General features: G+C 35.6%; 1 protein-coding gene across 5 annotated transcripts in view; it reads right to left on the bottom strand.

Moving 5' to 3' along the window:
• The window catches only part of LEF1 (lymphoid enhancer binding factor 1), a 124554-nt gene that overhangs the window by 12406 nt on the left and 95195 nt on the right, over nt 1-16953 (bottom strand). For 3 of the 5 annotated variants that reach the window (XM_039344024.1, XM_039344021.1, XM_039344022.1), the window contains 3 exons: nt 8881-8988; nt 6707-6755; nt 5083-5123 (listed from right to left, as the gene is read on the bottom strand). In XM_039344024.1, the coding sequence (XP_039199958.1) occupies nt 5089-5123; nt 6707-6755; nt 8881-8988 (192 nt within the window). In that variant the 3' untranslated portion in view covers nt 5083-5088. The remainder of the gene's footprint in view (nt 1-5082; nt 5124-6706; nt 6756-8880; nt 8989-16953) is intronic. The other 2 variants (XM_039344025.1, XM_039344023.1) reach the window with 1 other exon arrangement.

The raw sequence follows: 16953 nt of genomic DNA on the forward strand, positions 1-16953 counted from the left end.
ACAGATACAGCCAAAAGTATTGGTATCACTCAACTTTTTTCCAAATAATTCCAATTTGCTATAAAATATGTTGAAACAGATGTAAGTAAATGGCATCTGCTATACCAGGGGTAGGCAACCTTGGCTCTTTTATGACATGTGGACTTCAACTCCCAGAATTCGTGAGTCAGCTATGCTGGCTCAGGAATTCTGGGAGTTGAAGTCCACGAGTCATAAAAGAGCCAAGGTTGCCTATCCCTGTGCTATACCATAGTTCATAGTGCAAACACTTTGCTTTTGATGTATGATTTAACATATTCTTATAAATAATACAAGAATTAGGCATGAATATAATTACTGGTACCCATTAGAAGTTAAAAAACATTGGATTTTAGTTGTTTCTTAAAAAGACTATCGACTGTAGTTATTATCTGTCTTCAACCTCATTATCAGTTACTTGACCTATTTGAATTCAAAGAAGTATTCACTTGGGTTTTTTGTGTCATCATGTGCAGAAGTAAACATGAACAAGAGGAAAGAAAAACAGAGAAGTCTGAGGAGGATAGTAAGAAGATAGTAACAAGGCATAGTAAATGTAAAGGCTACAAAGCAATCTCCAAAGAGCTTCATCTTCTTGGAACCATGGTCACTAATATTATTAAGAAGCTTAAAATCCATGAGACAATTTTCCTGAACATAGCCACAGGAAGAAAATTGACCCCCAGCTTGAACAGAAACATAATTTCAATGTTGAAGAAAGAAGAAAAGAAGGAAATTCATAATATATCTTGGTTGACCTCCATGATATGATACAACAGCAAGTTGCACTCCTGAACTTCTGAAAGACAGACAGTTGCTAAAATGCATGTTGACAAGCATAGTTCTTCTGGGAGAATGTCTTTTGGATAGATGAACCAAAATTAAGCTTTTTGATAAATCACAGCAACTGTTCACAGAAGTAAAAACTATACTTTTAAAGTAAAGAACAACTCCAAGAGGCTCCACAGCATTATGAGATTACTATGCTGCCTCTGGAACTGGGTGCTTTGAATCTGTGTAAAGCAGAATGAAATCAGAAGATTATCAAGGTGTTCTGGGGGAAAATTCGCAGTGTTAGAAAGCTCTGTCTCAGTCATAAGTCAGCAGGATAATGATCTAAACATACGTCTAAAGGAATCCAATAATGCAGGGTCCAATCTGTATCGGTCACTGGTACCAGAAGTTTAGTTTTCTGAGCTTTTGGACTCGTGATGGAGCCCAACCCAATAATGGTTGACAAGCAAACATTGGACTGCTTGAAGTGGCCTGCTATGAATCCTGATCTGAATTCAACAGAACATTTATAGAAAAAGCTGAGACTCACAGTTGGGACAAGGAACCCATCAAAACTGGAGCACTTTGCTCAAGCAGACTAAGACTGAGAAGCATAGATGTCTTATTTGGAAAGGATGGTTTTCTTTCTCTTTCTTTCTTTCTTTCTTTCTTTCTTTCTTTCTTTCTTTCTTTCTTTCTTTCTTTCTTTCTTTCTTTCTTTCTTGTTTCCCCTCTGTTGTCCCTTTATTGTGCTGTTTTTACGTTTTCTGCATTCTTTGTTTTTTTAATATTGTAACAATTGTAAACTACCCAGAGTTGTTGGGAGTCAGGTGATTTATACATTTTAATAATAATAATAATAATAATAATAATAATAATAATAATAATAATAATAATAATAATAATAGTAGTAGTAGTAGTAGTAGTAGTAGTAGTCGTAGTTGTTGTTGTTGTTGTTATTCAGAGCTATAGAAAGCACTTACTTGAGTTATTGCTTCAAAAAGGGTTGCTACGAATACTAGGTTAGAATGATGGATGCCATTTACTTATGTTAATTTCATCTTATTTCATGGCAAATTGGGATTCTTTGGAAAAAAATGGAGGTAAACCAATAATTTTGGCTGTGTCTGTATTTGGAAAGCAAAAGTTTAAAATGTGCCAAGTTGGCACTTGGTTGGAGAATGCCTATTTATTTTGAATGAGTTGAATGAGTCCAGAACTATATAAACTGCATCCTAAAGTATGCAAACATGAACTTGTTCATGTTTAATGAATCCTAGAGAATGGAAGAAGTGCCGGAAGGCTGATAGAGCAAAATCCTGCCTGTATCTTTGAAGGAGGATCCAGAGAACTACATAATAGTCACTCTGACATCAACACCAGAAATGACTGTAGGCCAATTCATAAAAGGATCATTTTATAACACCTTGAAAACAATGTGGTAATTGCCAAAAGTCGCATACATTTCTCAAGCCAAATCTTGCCTGACTAACTTTATCTCATTTTTTATTAACTTCTGTAATAAATTGTGAAAATATTGTAGAGTTAATGTATCTTGATTGCAGCAAAACATTTGATAAAGTATTCCATGACATTCTGATTAGCAAGCTCGTTAAGTATGAGCTGGAGGGTATGATAATTAAGTGGATATACAGTTGGCTCAAAAAATCGTACTTAAAAATTTCTCATCAAACTAGATGAAGTATTGAGTGGATATTATAAGGTTCAGTCTCTAGTCTTGTACACTTCAAAATTTGTATTAATGTCTTAGATGAAGAAGAGAGAATGCTTATCGGATTTGCATGTGACACAAAATTGGATGGGATAAAAAATATTCCAGAAGGCAGAAATAAAATGAAAAAGAATCTTGATGAAATGAATAAAGGAAATTTAATGGAAACCAATGGAAACCTAAAGGGAATTCAATGGAAACTTAATGGACAATTATTTCTTTAGAAAAAAGAAATCAAATGCATAGTTATAGGATGGGGAATAGTGCTTTGGTAATAATACTTTGTACAATAATACCTTGAAGATTTCTCCAGTACTGGGCATATTTTAAAATGATTCAAACAAAGTGCAGCAGATTCAAAGAAGAGCAATGTGGATGATCCAAGGATTAGGCACTAAGTCCTATGAAGAAAGACAGGAGGATTTGGGAATGTTTAGCCTCAAGAACTGAGGAGGCAGATTATAGCATACTTCATATACTTAAAAAAGATTCATACATATAAAAATTATGAGACTTATTTTTCAGCACTCTAGAATACAGGATACAGAACAATAGATTGATTTTACTGAAAAGCATGTTACAATTAAATGCTTAAAAATCCTGCACAACCAAGCAATTTGATGCTGGAGCCAATTGCTCAGAGAAATGGTGGGTTTCCTCCACTAGATGTGTTCAAGAACAAGCAGGGTGGACATTGGAAAGAGATACTTTAACTGGGATTTCTGCACTGAAGAGATTGGATGGCTGCTTCTAGTTCTATCATTCTGCATACAGTAAGTCAAGAAGAGAAGCAGGAATTCAGATGAGCTATCAGAACATTTTAATGTTTTTGTTACTGACGTCTAGACCAGAGATCCTCAACCTTTTGGGCACCAGGGATCGGTGCCATGGAGAAAGATTTTTCCGTGGACCAGAAGGGGTGTGGTTTTGAATACTGCCTGCAACCCGAGAATGGAGCTTTGCTTATTTGTGCGGCCCGCTTGTTGACATGCTGCGGACCGGCACCAGTCCATGGACTGGGGGGTTAGGGACCCCTGGTTTAGACTTCTGATTTCTTAACAAGATAATCAATTTATTACTGCAGACCCCACCTCCAAGAAACCCACTTCCCAATATACAAATGGCAATAACTTTTTAATGAAAAATATGATGATGCAAGTTAAGACCATTTTACTATTATTAAAATATAAATTATATAAATATTATTGTAACACAAAGTCATATTTTTGGACAACTGAAATAGCCTGAGCTGTCCAAAGCAGAGAACATCTTAAAATTCAGGAAATTTCACCAGGTTTGAAAATGGAATATTTTTCAAATTTAGCATATTTTGGGGGAAAAAAACTAGAATGCTTTGTAAAAAGCTGAGTAATTTGTACGTATCTATTCGTAGTTAGACCTTGTTATTTTTACCTTGTTATTTTTACTGCATCAATAATTTATATATTTTCTTTAAAAATATAGAGAAATGTTTCACTGCTCATTGACAGAATAAACTTCCCAACAACTGTAATTTTGATAGTGAGTGAAAAAAATATTATTTGATTAATCATTAATGAAGGTGATTAATGTTTGATTATTTAATTAATGTTTATGAACAACAGGATTTGGTAAATGTACCACTGAAGTAACTTCAGTGTAAGATTTAAATGGTTGCTATTTTAGATACATTCAAATTTTGATATTACATTTTAATATTTAATGTAAGAATTTTTATTTTTATATATCATTGGATGTAGGAGATGACCAGGCTGAGCATGAGAGAGGGGTCAAATGTGTCATAAATCTCAAATCCCTTTGTGCCTACAAGCGATCAAAGTCCAACCCACCTTGAATTCCGCTGACTCTTATCTACTGCCAATTTGCTTAAACCGTTAGTAGTACAGATTCTTGTAGAGCGCATAAGCTTGCAATAAACCCTTATATTTATTTGGACTGCCTGAGTTTCCTGATTTTTTGACATTGGAACTTCACTATCTATAATCCTTAGCATTGTGTTGGAAGAATTAAACTCATATTGAAATAATGAAGTGTTTTTCTAGCATTCATAAATGCTACAACACAAACATACAAATGAAATGACACAAACACACAAACATCAAATTATGTATACTTACAATGTATAAGTATTTTGAAATAAAAATGCTCTTTATCCTGCCAGTCAAGATTATAAAACAGTGATGAGAACAAATCAGTTTGATTTAACTTGTTTCTCATGATGATTTTTGCAGTATGATGCCAGTCAAAATGGTTTAACTGCTTATTAAAATCATTGGGCTTCATATATATAGACTTGTAGTTAGTCAGTGAGGTATAATTAGTTTTCATGACATAATTAACTAATAAAAGGAAAAAGAATTGGGTCTAAAATACATAGCCGGTATAAAAACCATTAATCATAAGAACATTCATTTGAGGGTAGCACATTAAATTTGTGTGTGCTATGATTTCTTGATTTTTTTTCAAATATTAAATATAGGAAAGATTTATGAAATCTTTTGATCTCTATATATATGTATATAAAAATTTAGTAGAAAGTCTTTTATAAATATTCTTACCATGCTTCAGATGTAGGCAGCTGTCATTCGTGGGGCTGTACCTGTAGAAGATTGTTGTTTTTTAACAAATTTCACTGAATATTTTTTTTGCATACCCCAAATAAAAGGTCTTATGCTAAAATATGCATTGCTGATTGATTTCCTCTGCCTTTTATGGTTCTTATACCAGCCATTTTTATTTTTTTTAAAAAAGAGAGAACCTCACTGATCCTTTCAGCAGAAAGATTTTTAAACCTATTTTTAAAAAATGTACTATATGTTAATATAAAGTATCCTTTGAATTGTGCTTGATTCTGCAGTTTTCTTGGCAACAGTAGGGAAGTGATTTGCCATGGCTTCTTCTGGAAAGGGTTTTTTTTTTTTTTTTTTTTTGACTTCCAAATCTAGCCTACAACCCCAGGATTTCCTGTTATTCTTCTATCCAAATACTTAACAGGTCTGACTTTTTTAGCTTTCTGAATTTAGGTTGCCATTCATAATATATCCATGAGGTTTAATGATTTATTTACAAGGCTCATAAGCTGCTCCAACTGAAGCTGACTTTTCTCCAATGAAGAAATAAGTTGATCTAAAATATCTGCCCTTAACAGCAGCCCCAAAAAGAGAATATTCTTCACACTTGTGGAAGTCAGTAGTGGGTTGAAGGAGCTAAAATGCAATTTACGGCATGGGCAGAACAATTTCTCAAGTAATGTTTCCTGAATCTAAGCAATGGTACCAAAGAATAAAAGGCAGTTGTCTTTTTGTCATTGCTTCTTAATTTTTTTGAACTGGTACTAATGTGGAGTAATGTGAATAATTACTAGAATAATGCTGTGTCTGCATAATTACTGGAATAGTGCTGTGTTAGTAGTATGTGACTAACCTAATGTGCATTGCACTTGGATACAATGTATGTAGCAAACTCTCCATTGTATATCCATGAGAAACGAACCTAATGTATTATAATGTGTATTCCTTTGTTCCTGAGAAAAAGAAAGTATAAAACTGAAATCTGAACCCGCCCTCGGGGTTCAGAATTGCTGTAGCTATTGCTTCTGAACCTGCGCAATAAATCTCTCTGCTAAAACCCTCTGGAATTTGTAAGAGTCCTTCCGTTTTCCACAAGAGTACCACTTATATACGTTGATAGTGTTAGTTTTACAATTTTCATTAATAACTCATACATGGACACTCTTTCAGCAATTTCTCATGCTCGGAGAGTCTTCAGTAAAGACTACCCATGCATGAGAAAGTTGAAAAGACAAGATCACCTGATCAAGACTGTTCTCCCCCCTTTTTATTGATAAAGTTTTGGCAAAGACGTTATAGAAACTATGTTAAACTACATCTACTGGTGCTGTTACTATTTTCCAATCTTTGAGCCTCTACTGACATCCAAAAGAATGGAAATTAATTTGTTCGCCAATTGCTGAAACAAACCACAGAGCTTCATTCCAAGCATCCCTTTATAATGAGACTAAAGCTCTTAGTTTGAGGACAAGGCCATAGAGGTGACATCAAAAAGAATTCTTAGACTATATAATGTCCTTTATGGAGAGAAATTGGCATCTTGAAGCATTGTGCTCAGTCTTTTTTTAAAACACATTCAATATTTAACATGAATATCTACCATAAAATATACCTGATGTTGACTCCTGTAGCTTCTCTCTCTTCCTCTTTTTCTTCTTTCCCTTTAAAAAGAAAGAAAAAAAGTTCTTTATTCATAATAAGGAAATAAATAATAAGAAAAGCCTTTAGAGGTTATTCAGAGCTGTGGTGGCATAGTGATTAGAATGCAGGACTGCAGGCTAACTCATTGCTCACTCCAGGAGTTTGACTTTCAGCAGCTCAAGATTGACTGCTCCTTCCATCCTTCTGAGGTGGGCAAAATGAGGACCCAGATTGTTGGGGAAAATATATTGACTCAGTAAACCGCTTAGAGAGAGCTGTAAAGCATTGTGAAGCAGTATATAAGTGCTATTGCTATATAAGCAATCCTAAAATATTCTATATTGTATCTCTGTTTCTATAATTCTCAGTGATGAATGTTAAATTTTGCTTATATTTTATTACACTCAAGCTATTTTTCTTTATATTAACTTCTGCCATTCTACCCTTGTCAGACTAACAAGAGTAGGCAATCAGAGTTCACATCTCACCAAAAGTTACTTCACATCCCTTTCCAGATGCAGTAGACATTAACTTCAATGGAGGGCAACCGTGGCAGAAATTCTAGAAAAAGCTTTTTTTATGATCCAGAAATAAGAGAGAGGAAAAGAACTTGCTTGCTGAGAATTGCAGAATAGCTGTACTGTTTATTTAACTTTGTGCCACAAGAAATGTTGAATTGAAACCTCTGTATCAGCCTCCTGAATCAAGCATGTTTTTTTCCTCATACATGGCAATCCCAGTAAGTTTTACCATAACCTCAAAATTCCTCCACTAATTAAGTTTTGCACAGTAGGTCAAATTTCATTCATCATTCATAACCAGTATTTAAATGGGGGAGAGGGGGTAGAGAATTCATTAAAAATTACAACATGGCATTTCACTAAAGAAAGCATCCTTCACAAGCTATTCGTGAGACATAGAATTGGCACAATGTGTGTATCATGACTATTTAAGGAAAAAAAGTAATCTAACTGAATATATATTGTAGTTACTGTTGGCTAACTAAAATCTAATTTGAGAAGCTGCTGAAAGTATTGCTGTGAAGTCTTAAAGGAGTTTAGAATCCCCATGCTAAGAATCAAAATATCTACTAATGCTCTTAATTTCCAATAGCTGGAGAGGGTGTTATCCTTTTTTTCTTGCCATCTTAGCATAACTTATTAAAACTGAATAAGGTTTGCAAAATGGACTGATACATAAACTGTTTTGTTAAATAAATGTAGGCACTAGGCAAAGATGATTCACTGTGCTCTGAAGCTCATTGGCTCTTTTATGGAATTTGACTAAGGCAGTAAGTCTATTTATCTGGCATTAACTAGGCACATGAGATTAAGGATATATCCCACTATCGATTGAAATTTTAATGAATCTGTGAGAGACTATATTTTCAAAGACAAAACTATGGCTGGGATTAGGCTCTTCTTTGAATTGTTTATTTAAGAGTCATCAAGGCCCTGTCTTAACTAACTCTCAGATAAATAAGTCTCTGGCTATCGTGCGTATGGATTTTTCTTAAAGAACTATTTGCAAAGTTAATGGAAGACATACTTTTTAACTGTAATGAAATATTGTTATAGTTTGCTGGGTAAAAAAATCTTATTGGGGGGGGACTCACAATTTGAAAAAGTGCTGCTAACTGAAGCTTTTCTTTTTAACAATAAAAGTTATCCCACAGCCAAAAGGATCACTGCTCAACTCAATACACACTACATTTTGTTTGCTTTAGGACAACTATACACACACAAATTTCACATTGTCAAGATAAATTCCAAGATAATTCCAGTAGGACATCGTTCAAAAGACAATCATTGTCATGTGTATATATTAACCATTGGATAAGCCTATGTCAAAAGAGTGATCAGTTTAGGACAGAAATCCCCGTGCCAAGATATGCAAAACAAGTCTCTAATATTGAATTGCCATTTGGATGTATTTTTGGGTTAGGCATAAAGCTGGATAAAAAAAAAAGAAGAAGTACATTTTGCAATCCACTTGTATATGTAAAAATGGTCCTAAAAAGAGAGGAGAGAAAAATGTATATACCTCATATTGAACAAAATACTAATACAATGAGCTTTTGTTCCACATTCAGATTGCTGTGTCTTCGTTACAGCAAGATCGAGAAAATATAAATATAAAGCTTACATAGTTGTCTCTTGCAGACCAGCCAGGATACAGTTGCATGTGTAGCTGCCTTTCTTTCCGAGCTAGTTCGTAATATTTTGCTTGTTCTTCACGCGACAAAGCATGCCACTGCAAGTGAAGTGAAAAAGGAATAAGCTACATGTGCAGACATCTAAGGACATGAATTCCAATTTATTCCAGTGCATAGAAAAATACAACTCCAGAATGCTTGCATGTTAGCAATGGCAATATAAGAAACTTACACAATGTGCATAACTGATGTCAGGCAGAGGTGTTTTGAGTTTTTAAACATGTAATTTTTGAAATTTGGTGTGGAAGGCCTTTGAGAAAACATGAGAATGGACTATTTGTGGCTTTAAGAGAGCATGCTGTTTCCTGCTTCTCCTGCCTTTTCTATAATCTGATGACTTTTTATCACACAGACAAAATTTTGCAGCACTATTTGCCAATAATCAGCAGAGCATGTTCCTGCCATTTTGAGACAGGAAGTATATTGAAATTGTCGTATAATGACCACAGTAGATATGCCATTTTAAAAAGACAGGATATCAGCCTCTCTCTTTCTTTACACCTGGAGATTTAGTTTACAGCTCCTTTCCAAAACATTAAATGATCCCCCATTCTAGGAGAACTGTGATCAACAGAAAAATAATAGAAAGAGAAAAGAGGTCAGTACCTCTGTAAACATAGTTTTGGAGTTTTTTGTTTATCAGCATGGAGTTCTGAGATGCTATAAGAATATATAGCTTTTAAATAAAATAGTTTCTATATTGCTTGAATAAGGAGACTTCCATGTAGATGAAGACTATGATACTGATAAAATTAATTAATGATATTAAAATATTAATATAATGATATTAATATTAGGTTTATATTTTTCCTTTTAAACAATAAATGCATTAAGAACTCATTACAAGTCTAGGTTACTTGTAACCTAGAAGAAGTGTAAAAGATATTTAAAAAATCTATCAGATTGTCTTGTTAATTTTTACTAAGCAATCTATGATATTTACTTTAAATAAATCCTATTTTACCCTGAAATTCTTTTCTTTTTCTATTCTTTTTTGATACTCACAGTTATTTTGTATCAAAATATGATAAAAACTCTAATTTTTAATATGACTGAAGGGGAAATTATTAACTGCATATTGGGGACTAATAATTTTAACTCTATAATTATATCTATCTCTATCTCTATCTCTAATTCTCTGTGTCTATATTCTCTCTTTCTCTCTCTCTCCCTCCCTCTCTTTCCCCCTTTAATTTAAGTAAATTAAATTTAGTTTGGGCCCTAGCTGCACTCTCCTACCTTGGGGAGTGTAGCCTTTGGCTAGCCCCTTAAGGATGGACCTCAGCCCCCCCCCCCAAAAAAGTTGGCTATCCCAATTTTTATTTTACATTCACACATTGTACTCACACATATTGAATAAAAGAATTTGCTGTTTACATGACAGTTTATAGTGTAGCAAATTCTGAATTTTGTATGCAATGAATGCATACAAAAATGCATTTTATGATTATGAGATAATAAATTATGAGATAATATTGAAAAATTGTTTAGGGGTAATATAATAACTCAACATTTTCATGAATCTACGTTTCTTGACCCGAGAGTCTGAATATTCAGTATGACAGGGACAGCTGGAATGCATGGAGTTAAATATTGAAACATATCTTACTACATTTGGGGTGGAGAGACAGCAGATGGTATTGCAACAAGAGAGACAGCTAAGGAATGATAGTCTGAAGCCACAGAAACAAATCCAAAACAAAACTATAAAACACAGATGGGAAAGGCTAGGCAATGTGTCTGCTGTTAGGGTAAAATCATTGGTGGAAACCAGTGGTGGGATTCAGCTGGTTCACACCAGTCTGGCAGAACTGATAGTTAATTTTTTGTTGAGTTTGGCGAGCTGGTTAGGATAAATCTGTGTTTTCTGGAACACGTTTGGTTTTCATTCAACTTCCATCCAGGTAGGAAAAAAAACTCTCCCCAAAAGTCCAAGAGAGGAGCCACGGAAACCAAATGGAGATGCTGCACCTTCGATCATGTCAGCTTCCTGCCTGCCTCTTCTTTCACTTCCCTCCCAAGCCGGACTGCCATGCTATGGAAGATGCGCCTTACCCAGTCCCCCTTTGCCGTTTCAGAGCCAGGGGGGAGTGATGGCGAAAGGCTCTGCTGCTGCTGTGCAGCAGCCATGTCTGCCACTGGAGGGGTTTTCTTTGGTCCCTGCCACTTCTTTCTCCTCCACCAATTCTCCCATGGCTTGCCCTTGTATCCCTTCACCAGCCCTCCATTGCCGCTACCACACTCTCTTGCCACTCTTTCTTGCCACCCTGCATCGGCCCACGTGTTCCTTCTTCTCCATTCTGGAAATGGCAGACTCATTTTCTGCTGCTTTCCTCCTGGCAGAAGGAAGGAAAGGAAGGATGCTTTGTATGGAAGGACACTATGGTAAGCTCCGGGAAAACTACACCAGATGTAGCTGAGTGAGGAAGGCCAGGCTCCCCTTTCCCGATGGTTCTGCAAAGCCCCTGAAAAGTGGACACATGGGCCAATGCAGGGCAGCAAGAAAGTGCGGACCAGCGATCACTGCAGGAAGGAAGGAAGGAAGGAAGGAAGGAAGGAAGGAAGGAAGGAAGGAAGGAAGGAAGGAAGGAAGGAAGGAAGGAAGGAAGACTTAAGGACACCCGGGGAGACAAAGGAAGTTACCGTAAGCTGCCTTTCTCCCTTTTTCCCTTTCCCAGCTGGGACTGAGGCAGGCTGCTGCTTCGCGCAAGCGAATATGACCTTGGCGACCAAGGCTCCTCAGGGTTGCTTGAGAAGTTTTGTTCCTGGGTGGAGGTGGGTGAAACTGACCACCTTGCAGCAGTTGCTCTTTGAACAGAGAACCAGTTGTTAAATTATTTGAATCCCACCACTGGTGGAAACTTTGAATAAATATGGCTTTCACATGGCAATGAATGAAGATGATTATACCCAATTATATATCACTTCCGCTGGTGAATTAAGCAATGCCATGAGGATCTTATCTCAGTGCCTGGAGGCTGTGAGGTCTGGAGTGGAACAACAGGCTTCAGCTGAATCCTGGCAAAATTGAGCAGCTTTAGGTTTGGGGGCCTGTTGCTTCTAGGACTATGCCATCTTTGGATGAAGTCATACTGCTCTAGACTGATATGGTGCACATTTTGAGGGTGATTCTGAACACCTGCTTGAAGAGTAGGCAACGCTCATATCTAGAAAGGCTTTTGCACAACTTCATGTTGTATGTCAGTTGCACTCATTCCTGATTGGGAAGTTTTGTCCACAAACACTCATACCTTAGTCACTTCCAGATTGAACTACTATAATGTGCTCTATATGGGACTGCCTTTGAAGAGGATCTGGAAGTTTCAACTGCAGCAACATGGGCAGTTATGGATGTTCTCACAACTTCTGCTCTGTGAGTTGCATTGGCTACCAGTTTGCTTTCACTTCCAATTCAAGGTGCTGGTTTAAAGCCCTTCATGGCATAGAACTGGGTTATCTTAGCAACATCTTTCCCAATTACATCAGTCCACCCAGTTAGATCTGGCAAAGAAGATATTTTGTTGATACCATCTGCTAGGATGATGGGTCCCAGAAGACGAGCCTTCTCTGCTATAGTGCCTACCTTATGGAATATTCTCTCCAAGTCAGGTTAGTTCCTCTCTTTTAATATTGCAGAAGTCCCTCAAGATCCCAGAGAACTGAAGACATTTTAAGATGGCTCCACTAATGTGGCTGATATATTTTCCATGCCTTGTAATTTTGTATATTTTAAGTGTTTGTAATATTTTAACTTTTAACAATGATTTTTATATTTTATATTGTTTTATCTATGGGTTGTTTTATTTAAATGTTCTATGCCACCACCCAGAGTTCTATATAAGTATATAAACCTAATATATAAATAAAAACAATTGCAATATTTAGGATCATGGAGATGGTGCCATATGAATCAACTGAATGGAAAGAAAGACCTTTTGCTAACTGCTTTTCACAGATTAATTAGTGGTAGCAATAAAATCTTGAAGTGATGCATTTGGAGTAAGAATCAATAATGGTAATTAAAAATTAGAACATTTAATTCAACCAACCAATTTATTAGTCTGCTTTTTTAACCATGCAATCCTGCAGCACTTCTCTGGATGATTTCTGAGCAACAGCATAGCAACAACAGAATGTACTTTAGCAGGCTAATCAAAATCTTCCACCTTGGGGTGTTTTTGGTCACTTTTCCAGTCATGTGGAATTTCAGCTGCAGACTGTTCTCTTCCTAGTTCCTAATGAAGGCCCTTTAAAGCACCACTTCTTATTGTTGAGCTTAGTACTTGCATTGTTTAAAAACCAAACCCTGTAGTTTTAACATTCCAAAAATATTGAACCTGAGGCAATTTTTAGAACAAGTGAGCTGCTCTTCTATGCACACATACACAACCTTCCCTGAACCACAGCAGCCTTCGCCCTTCAAGCAGCAGCCTGATCCAATCGCTGCAGCTGCCCATCAGCTGTTTCACAGCAGGAAATTAGGGCAGAAGCTTGAAGCTTCCAAGAGCTACAGGCAGCAGGAAACATGGGAGGGAGCCAAGAAAAGAGATGAAGTGCCAAAGATACACTGCATTACCAAGGAAGGAGAGCTGCTTAAAAATATTAGTAACAGAAGCTGTGGAGAAATCTTATCTTTTAGACACATAACCTAATCATAATATTCTGAATTATCTGCCATTTAGTCACAATTTTGCAACATAAAACTTGGCTGTTGTAATCCAACATTTTGATTTTATTGATTTTACTGTTGCCTTTTCTATTTTGCCTTTTGTTTTATTGTAATAAGCCAGCTTCAGTGCTTATAAAGCAGTAAAGCAGGGATATGTTAATATAATGTTAATATTATAACATTATATTTTAAAAATTAGCATCACCTAGGGTTTTTTGTCAGTTATTTTACTGTTCTCTAATGGGCAATACTAAACAGACCATATGTATAACTGAATTCATAGTGTAATCAATTAGTTTGAAATATATTATTTAGAGATGGAATGAGCTTTTAAGGCAGCAGAATTTCAATTCTTTAAAACAAAACTAAACATCCTCTCCTATTCTGTTCTGAAATAACCCTAGAGATAGGCTTCACTAAAGCTTTGGCTAGAGTCCCACAATGCTATTTCTCCTTTCACTACAATGCAATTTCAGTTGTTTGTCATCTGCTGTTATATACAAACTATGCTTTTAACAGATCAGTGCAAATATTAGAAAAATGATGTTTGCACTATTATGCCAATAGCCAAATCTACATGAATTGATAGATGCTCAGAGCCAACTGAACTCAAGCAGAAATAATTGTAAAGACAAGATTTTTCTGAGATTGCCAGATATTCAAAAGGTGGGGTCAGTACACATGCCATTGATAAGGTCATAATTTATGTAGAAGTAGCCTGAATGAGAACTCTTTAATATGCTTCTTTAAAGTGTATGTTTAAAATGTTTCACTTTTGATGCTTGCTAAAATGGTGTTGGCTCAAAAAAACCCCTTAACATGGTAGGCATGAAATGGGGGCAATGGGTAAAAGTAATTTTAATCATTAAAAAAATCTGACATCCCTGATCTCTATTCACTTTTTGAAACATGATCTATCAAAAGAAAAATAATTCTTACAAAAAGTGAAATAGGTAATTTACATTTAGCAACTGCCTCAGGTAGCAACTGCTCACAGTTACGATGGTGATAGAAAAAGTAATCTTATGACCAGTCTTTGCATTTACAACATTTATAGGACTGTAAAGCAAAGAAAAGCTTTGCACAGCGACAGTTTTATTTCACAACCGCTTCACTTAGTGGCCAAGTTGTGGTCCGAATATTAATTGATAAATAAGCACTGCTTATGTCTGCTTATGTCTACAGTATATTAAAGTATTTCAGTGAAGATAAGAAAACTGAATGTCTCTCAGCTAAAATGTCAAAATTATAAACCAAACTTTTTCCCATTGTAGACTATGCTTCTTACATTAAGAGCAATAAATATTGTTGATTTTTGAAAGCACCAAACGTACATTTACATGTCTTTTTTAAAAAGTTAAAATTCTAAACATAAATGGTTTATTGCCAAGATAAAAGAGATTATTTGCTGATTGCAATTTTAAATCTTGCATGATACAGGTACTCCTTGACTTACAATCACAATTAGAACCAGTTTTCTGGTCATAAGTCATTTTAGTCATAAGTCAAGGCACTCTGATGGAATGTGTCTACTAAGAGGGAGGAAGTATGATAAACGTTACTATAGTGAGGTGTCCCAAGAAAGAGGGAGCACATTCTAAGTATGGGGAGGAGACAAGAGACAATACAGCTCAGAACTGGATCAAAGGAAAGATTTAGGATGGACACTCTCTACACTCTCCCTGGGTATATTTATCCATTAGGGTTACAGTAGTAGAGGTTTAATCTGGCAAGCAAATAAAGAACTGAACTTTGGCTGGATTGTTCTATGTCATTCTTGGTCTGGCTCTGACCGGGACCCATGTGACTGGACCACATTTTATGACATTTTTGCACTGGTCGTTAAGTAAACCAATAGTTGTTAAGCAAATGCCACAGTTGTAAGTGCATTTTTCCAGTTTTGCTGTAATCTGGTAAAAATCATCATAAATGATGGCCGTGTGACTGCAGGCTGTTGCAACTAGTTGTAAAGGTGAACTGATAACCAAGCAACTGAAAAATAGTCATGTGACTGCTGCAAATCGAAGACTACCTATATGTTGAAAGTAAATAATAATCTCCTTCCATTCAATTCCTGACACCTGGATAATTTTCTTGGCAAAATTTGGAAATTTCTTTCTAAATCTGTTCTACCAGATCTTGAAAAAAAAAAAAATTCCAGTATAATTTACTGGAAAAAATCCCTATAGCATTCCAACCAAATACTAACCAAGCCTAATCCTATCTATCTGAGACAAGCCCAGCCACTTGCTGAAAATATGTGGAATCTTAAGGAGGCAGAGCACATGTTGAAGTAAGAATTGGAAAATATTCTTGTGGCATACTACCCACTAACTAATCAGCACTGTAGGCTACCTCAAATCAAAGTATAACATCTGGATTCATAATCCAATGCCTATCCAGAAAAAGCCCACTCTCAGTATCTCTCGAGACTTTATAAGCATTAAGCTATAGACCAAAACCCTATACTATAGAAGTATAGTTTTATCTATAGAAGTAAAGTAAAGTTTACTATAGAAGTAAAGTTTTATCCTGGGAGACAAAAGGTATCTTAAGTAATGAAGAAAATTATCAAAATACAGACAAGAGCTTAAGCTAATTCAGTGTTTGGGGAAATAAGTAAGAATTTCTAATCATGTGACATGTTTAGGAAACATAATAATCAAACACATAATATATGCTTTGATGGGACCATGCAATAAACATCATAGTATTCATAGCATATAGGCTCCTAATCAGTCTGACACCAAGATTAATTTTATAAGCGAAGGGTTTATGGGCTTGGCAAGCACAGATCAAGTTAAAGATCTGAAGGAAATAAAAAGCATAAGAGTCACAACTTAAAAAAAACATTTCTGCTACTTTTGGTACACATATATTTTTATAAAAATGTATTGCAATAATATTTTAACATGATTGAGATTGATTAGATCTATTCCCTCTCCCTGCAAAAGCTGTGTAAAGCAGAATATTAAGTATGTGATGTTGATGTTGAGAATTGCCTATAGTATTTATGCATCACTTTCCACAGGAAAAGGCTGCCTTAGCCTAATCACATTGAGAAATACGGGTTGAATTTTCAGGCCTCTTTTGAAAATAAGCTATTTAATTTGTTGGACAATACAAATTTAGATATCTGCTCCAATAACTACTTTGCACCACAGTGCGACTGGGATGCTGTTTGCTGTTGATTTTGTTTCATGAAACCATTAAACTCTTGCAAGCAAAGAAATCTGGCAAGAGTTGCTTTTCCCTGATGACTCCTGGTTGTAGAAGTGAGAACAAAGAATATAGGGATTGAGATAAATTAAATACATACGGCAGCTGACAAAAA

This window comes from Crotalus tigris, unplaced genomic scaffold (genome assembly GCF_016545835.1).
Source record: "Crotalus tigris isolate CLP2741 ecotype Arizona unplaced genomic scaffold, ASM1654583v1 scf7180000017887.1893490, whole genome shotgun sequence".
Taxonomy (NCBI): Eukaryota; Metazoa; Chordata; class Lepidosauria; order Squamata; family Viperidae; genus Crotalus; species Crotalus tigris.